At 61.1% G+C, this 6,788-nt stretch overlaps 1 protein-coding gene across 1 annotated transcript in view; it reads right to left on the reverse strand.

Moving 5' to 3' along the window:
* Positions 1-6,782, reverse strand: part of LFNG (LFNG O-fucosylpeptide 3-beta-N-acetylglucosaminyltransferase) — an 11,240-nt gene extending 4,458 nt beyond the window's left edge. Inside the window, exon 1 of the mRNA XM_014946261.1 lies at positions 6,326-6,782. Within this exon, the coding sequence (XP_014801747.1) occupies positions 6,326-6,724 (399 nt within the window). The 5' untranslated portion in view covers positions 6,725-6,782. The remainder of the gene's footprint in view (positions 1-6,325) is intronic.
* Positions 6,783-6,788: the final 6 nt, after the last annotated feature.

Here is a 6,788-nt window from a genome sequence, read left to right on the forward strand (position 1 = left end):
GGTTGAAAAGCAGGAGGAGGGGGGAAGGATGGAGCCCGAGCGCTGGGGGGATGATGGATTACAAGTGAGCTGGAAATTGGGTGCCACCCCGCAGCCGGCCGGCCCCGGGGACGCGCGGGGGTTTTGTGGTTTGTTTGAGGAGGTGGGTAGGATGTACAATAGCGGGGGCTGACTTTACTCAGCAGAGGGGAGTTAAGCGGGCAGCGGGGGTCATTAGCATACAGCTGCGCTGGTTAACCCGGCCCATGTTTGCTCGGGGTCCCCAGGCTGGTGGGGAGAAGCCCCGATCCCGCAAGGAAGGCTGAATGGGAGGGGACGGGGCTACAAGTGACCTTTGGGGCTTGAAAAGGAGAAAGGAAAAAGGAAAAAAAAACAATAATAAAAGGATGGAGGAGGTGGGAAGGCAAGTTCTCACAAATGCGCAGCCCTGCTTTTGGGGAGGGACAGGGGTCAGCCCCCCCCCCCCCTCCATGGGTCAGGAGGGCTGCAAGCAAGGGGTTAAGGGATGGGGGACCTGCTGCTGAGGAGGGGACAGCTGGGGGACGGGGACATTCGCCCATTGGCTGCAGGGCCAAGGATGCCCGTGGTCATTGTGGCCCCAGGACACATCACTGCTGGGGTGGGACAGGGCTGGAGCTGTGCATGGTCACCCCCAATCACTGCAGGGGTGGGACAGGGCTCTACATGGTCACCCCCAACCAACATGGGGTCCAGCCAGCACCTCACTGCTGGTCCCCATCTCCCCCAGGTGCTCAGGGAGGGGTCAGGTGGCTGCTGGGGGTGCAAGCTGACCCAGGGGAGGGGGACACCATCCAAGGATGCCCAAAAAGACACCATCACAAGCCCTTCCTCATCCACCCCAAGACGCATGGTATCCCAGTACATCCCAGCCCAAGCTCCAGCCCCACTGGAGAGGGATGGGGCGGGCAGGGGACACGCAACCTCCGCACAGGCGAGACAGAAAATGTTTGCTTGATTAACTCAGAAACGGCGTCCAGCAACTGTGCCTTCAGCCGCTCCAAAAATAACCCCGCAACTAATCCTCCGGCTCAGCCGCTATAAATAGACCACAGGGACAATTGTTTATTATTCGCCCGCACCGAAAGGCTTCTTTCCTAACGAGGCATCTTCCCTCTGGCCTCTCCCCACGTACATCCCCTCGTTTTCCCAGTGCGGGCAGACCAGGTGGCACCTCGGGGACCAGGAAAAGGGCACACAGCCCTGCAAGCCACCTTGCAGGGTCTACTGGGGTCTCAAAGGTTCCCCACCTCCCTCCCCATAAAATTCAATTAAAACTGAAAAAAAAAAAAAAAACTAAAATAAAGACCCTTTTTTTTTTTTAATTAATTTGTCTGCGTTTCTTGGAGGGGAGCTGTGCCCTTCCTGCATGGCCCCCTCACCCAGGGCTGCAGGGTTGAGGAGCAAAGGTGCCAGCCGAGCCTGGGAGGTGACACGACAGGAAAGGAAGGGGACAAGAAAACATCATTTCCACATATCAGGGGAAAAAAAAACCCCAAAAACCCACAGATCAGACTTCAGCATCCCTGATGCAGGGCACTGGGCATCAGACAGTGCCCGTCTGCAGTGTCCCCAAGCTGTCACCTATCAAGCCACCATCTCGACCCAGCAGAAAGCACCCTCAGCCCTTCCACCCACCCCACTCCCCTCCACCTCTCCCCGGCTTGGCCCCCATCCCAGCCGTGGCACTGAGGGGTGCCAGGACCTCTCGGGTCCCCCCCGCAGTAACTTTTCCTGCGGGGTGCAGGAGAGGAAGGGCCCGCTACCCGCCCCCCCCAGCCCCTGCAGGAAACCTCATTGTTCTCAAAACTGCAGCTTCAAGAAACACAGGATGCCAAATCCCTCCCAAACAATAGCTGCCACCACTCCATACAGCCCCGCACAATGCGCGGCCTCCGCGTATGGGGACCGAGAGGCACCCGGGGTCCCTACGGCCAGGATGGGGGTCACAGCCCCCCTCCCAGCTGCCTGCAAGGAGCCAGGCGGCCGCCGGCAGCCCCCTTCCTCCTCCTCCTCACCCCTGGGGAGGGCTCATTGCTTTTTTTGCTCTTTTTTCTTATTTTTTTTCTTGCCCTCCCCTTCATTTCTCCTTTTGCAGTGACTCATTTCCCCTCCACCAACTGAGCTCGTGGGTCGCTGACGGCGGGGCGCCGCGCAAGGCGTCCCGCCAGCCAGGGCCACCCCAGGGTCACCTCTCTGTCCCCCATTCCCGACAGCTTCCTGGGGTGACACATGCTCAGCAGACCCCGCGCCCGCCCCCGTCCCCACTTTCCCCACCAGCAGACCCACCGAAATGGGGAACCTGGGCCTGGCGGGCCCTCGCCATGACCCTGCGGTGCACAAATCCTGCCCCCGCACCACGTCTCACTTCCCCGTACTGGGAAGGGATGGAGCAGCCCAGCACCCACCTACACAGCACCCCCTTTTCACCCCAAGGACAAAAGGGAAGCAGCCACCCCGCTTGGGTTCAGGGAGATGGAGGGGCTCATCCTGCAGTTGGGCAAGGGGCTTGGGGGGGAGGTGAGGATGCTGCCGGAGCAGGTCCCTGCCTGGCTTTGTGTCCCCCACAGCAGATGTTCTCCCTCCAGCTCATGGGGGTTCAGAGGGAAACTCCCCACCCCACTCCAACAGGCTGGGAGCAGCGTGCCAGTGGTGTCCCCATGATGGTGGTGTCCCCACTCCCACCTGCTGTCCCCCCCAGGACAGGAGAAGACATGCTGGCACAGGGGTCCCGGGGCTGGGACCCGCAGAGGCAGCGAAGGGGCTTGTGAGGCCGCAGGCCCTTCCTCCCTCCCCCCCTCCCACCCCTGCTTCCCCGCTCCTTTCGGCAAGAGGAAGAATCCTCCACTGTAATTTTAAATGCTATAATTTTTTAATAACCTCCTCGCAAACAATGAGCTCATTGTGCGGAGAGGGTCCCCCACCCTCCCGCCTGGCGCTCCACGCGCGCCGCTCGCCGGCTCCGGGGCTTTTATGGACAAGGACAGCGGCATCGTTTGGGACAGGCAATTAAGGCTCCCCCCCCTCACCCTCCCCAAACCACACAGGCTGCCCAGGAGGGGCAGCAAGGAGGCACCCTCACCCATGAGCCGAGTTCAGCAGTGCTCAGCAGGCCCTGGCACACAGCCCAGGACTGGGGGGAGCTGGTTTTGGGATGAGCAACCCCCGTGATCCCAGCTGCTCCGGTGGTACCCCAAGAGGGATGTGCTCCAACGTGGCCACCCCGAAGATGGGGACCCTGGCCAAGGTGTTGGAGAAGTTTGGGAGCTGCCGTGAGCGGAGCGTGCTCTCTGGAAGGCAAACCCCTTCCCTCTGCCCCGAGAGCAGGAATTTTTCAAAGCCTGCAATTAGCGTGCCGCGCTGGAGGCAGCTGGCAGATCCCAGGCTGGCGGGATGGCTGCGGGAGGGATGGATGGCTGCGGGATGGAGGGAGGGATGGCTGTGGGATGGCCACCCAGCCCAGGCCCCTCGGCGTGTGCCCAGCCACCCGGCCGCCTTCGGGGTGCCCCAGGGACAGGGGACAGCTTCTTATGCAACTCTGCCACTGCAAATCACCCGACTCAGCAGGAAACCAGTGGGTTTGGACTCACTCCTGTCCAGGATTTCTGCCTAATGGCCATTTCCCTCCTCCCCACACCCCCCTCCCTCCTTCTTTTCTTTCAAGCGCAAAGTTTCCCCAGGACCCAACTCCAGCATCCCGGGGGTACTGGGACAGCTGGAAACTCTCCCCAAAGCAAAGAGGGGAAAACTCATTATTCTCCTCCAACAGCAGTTTGTCCAGCCTGGAATTGTGCAAGCCGGGAAGCAGATTTAGGAGGGAATAGGGATCTTGCCCCCCACCCCCCCCACACAGAGAGAAGCAGGAAGGAGAAGGGGGTGCCCAGTGGCAGGGTCTTGGAGGGGACAAGAGGGCAGGAAACAGGGACTATTGTGGGCAGAACAAAGAGCAGCCAAGGAAGGACACAATAGCTATTCCCTCTCTCTGCCAGGGTCCAGCCTGGAGTTACCTGCTGGAGTTAACCCCTTCTCACCAGTGCCTGCATCCCTCCTCCCAGAGCAGAGAACTGCCTGGTTAGCAAACAGCCAGGAGGGGGGTCAGGGTTTGATGGGAGAGGAGGGTCAGGGCAAGGAGAGACAAGGGGGATTCTCAGCCCTTGGGCAGGAACTTCCCCACATCAGGCAGGCAGCACACCAGCCTGAGTGCCCCTTAACGAGATACAAACAAGAGAGAGGGACAGGATGAGCAGAGGCAGGCCTGACTCAGACCAAGAGAGACTGTTTGAGCAGAGGCAGCACCCTGCTGTCACCACACCACCCTCCTGCTGTCACCACACCACCCTCCCGGGGCAGAAACCACGGGGCCAGGCAAGGAGGGGATGCAGGAACTGCACAGCCCCCCCCCCAAGACAGGGATGCAATGGATAGAAGCCCCGTGGCACCAACCCTGCACTCCCCAAGGAAAAAAACCCAACTTGATGCCAAGTTTGGGAGAGCCCAGGGTGCCCCAGAGACAGCGGCCAGGTCAGTATGGGAAGATGGGAGCCGATGGCCACCAGCAGCATGGATTTACCCCCTCTGCCTCCGTGTGTTTTCCCTGCCTCAACCAACCCTCTCTTTGCTCCACAGGAGTTCACGCCGCCTCCAGCCCTCTCTCTCTGCAGCTCCTTGTCCTCAAGTGCTGTACAAGAGCCGTCACTCAGCGGCTTTGGCTTGTCAGGCGGGCACCTCGCCGGGCTGCGGCCCCCCTGGCTTCATGGCCCTCATCTCTAGGCAACCTGACCTGGACACGGCCGGCTCGGGCTCCCCCGTTCCCATGGAAAGTGCCACACAAGAGGCTGCGAAGCCTTTTCTCTGCGCGGGGAGAAAAGGGGCTTTGTTAGCTTGCCCAGGGGGACAGCGTGAGAGCCGAGCCTCGGGGCTCTGGGAATCCAAACGGACAAACGAAGCACAACACACACACAAAAAAAAACTCCTAGAAGAAAGCCGGAGCTCACAAGAGGGAGGAGGGAAGAAAAAAAAAAAGAGCAGCCATTCCCAGGATCATCTGTAGGTGCTCAAAGAGCGTTTTCCCCCACCACCACCGCTCCTCACCCCCTCGCAGTGACAGCAGAGCATAAAAGAGGTTTCCATTAAATAACCGTACCAGGGAGAGACGGCAGAGCCACTGCCAAGCCCAGGAGATCCAAGCAAAAAAAAAAAAAAAGGGACAAGATTCACAGGGGGAAAAAAATAGTAAGCCTGTGCTTGGGGTAAGTTCCAGGAGCCAAGGCCCCCGCAGGGTCCAGCAGAGCTGGGTGAAGTGGGCAGGGGCTGGTCGATCCCCCCCCACCTTTCCTCCCTCCCCAAACACTTCAGATTTCCAACGAAAACAGTTCGCAATCAAGAAACACAAACCCAGGCCAGGAGGAAACACGTGAAGACAGTAGGATGGAAAGGTTAGGACCAGGCATAACTTACTTGGGCAGCTGTCTAAGGACAGAAAAAGTGTCTTAAGAGCAGAGAGCGAAGCACATTTCCTAAGGAAACCGCTTTTTTTTTTTTTCTTTCCCCTTTTTAATTTTGCTTCACTACTTGAAGGACAGAGTAAGGGACTGCCAGGGCTCAGGGCAGGACATCAGGAAGGTCAGGAATCGGACCAGCTGCAACTGCCCCGGTGTGGGTGAGCCAGAGCAGACCTGCAGAGCCCCCAGCCACTCCAGTCTGCCCAGTTCCTGGCCAGGGGACCAAAAGCCTCTGCACATCCCAGCGCTCTCCCAGTCCTGGGCTGTTAAATCGGGTGAACTTTGGGCAACCCAACTGCAGGCACCTCGTGGGGACCTGCCAAACCTCACCCACAGCCGGGCCCTGCAGCCCAGGAGAGCATCCTCAGAGACCTGACCCCACAGCAGGCACCAGTGGGTCGGGCTGCAGCCCCACACCGTGCCTCAGTTTCCCCGGTTGATAGCAACTGGGAGCAGGCTCTGCACTAGCAGCCGTTTAGAAGAAAGGCCCCAGAGCAGTATTTTGGGGGGCTGCCGAGTGCAAGGAGCTGAGGTCGGGCTCCCTCCGTCCCTCACCCATCCCAAATTCACCCCGCAAGGCTGCGTTTCACCCTCCCCAGACACACAGCCGGCTGCGAAACAGCCCCGACGGCCCCGAAATAGCCCCGCTACGGGGGGAACGGAAAGAGGAGGTGGCATTTACCGGGTCACAGCACCCCGGGGACCCCGCACGGCGACGGTCCGCGGCTGTCACCCGTGGGCTGCACCCCGGCCCGTGTCGCCGCGTCCCGGCGGGGACCGTCCCCGTCCCCATCCCCATCCCTTACCATGTCGCGGTTGCGGGAGATCCAGGTGTCGAGCAGCAGCTCCAGCCGCGCTTTGTGAAACTTCTTGGTGGTCTTAACGGCGATGAAGACATCGCGGGGGGAGATGTCCTCCGCCGGCGGGCGCGGGGGGCTCGGGGGGGCGGCGGGGACCTCCCGCCGGGCCCGGCTCAGCCGCCCGAAGTAATCGGCGAAGCTGCGGAGCCCTGGGGGTCCCTGAGCCGCCGGGGGGGCCGCCGCCGCCGCCGCCGCCCCCAAGCTCTGCAGCGCCCGCTGAGCCCCGCCGGCCTCCCCCCGGGCCAGCCCCGGTCTCCCCGGCGGCTCCACCATGAGCACCAGGAGGCAGGTGAACATGGAGCCCACCAGGGACAGGAGCAGCTTCCTCCCGCAGCTCTTCAGCATCCTCCTCTCGCCCGCTCTCACTCCCCCGCTCCGCTCCGCGCCGCCGACCGGCCGCGCTCCGCCC

This window comes from Calidris pugnax, unplaced genomic scaffold (genome assembly GCF_001431845.1).
Source record: "Calidris pugnax isolate Ruff unplaced genomic scaffold, ASM143184v1 scaffold123, whole genome shotgun sequence".
NCBI lineage: Eukaryota > Metazoa > Chordata > Aves > Charadriiformes > Scolopacidae > Calidris > Calidris pugnax.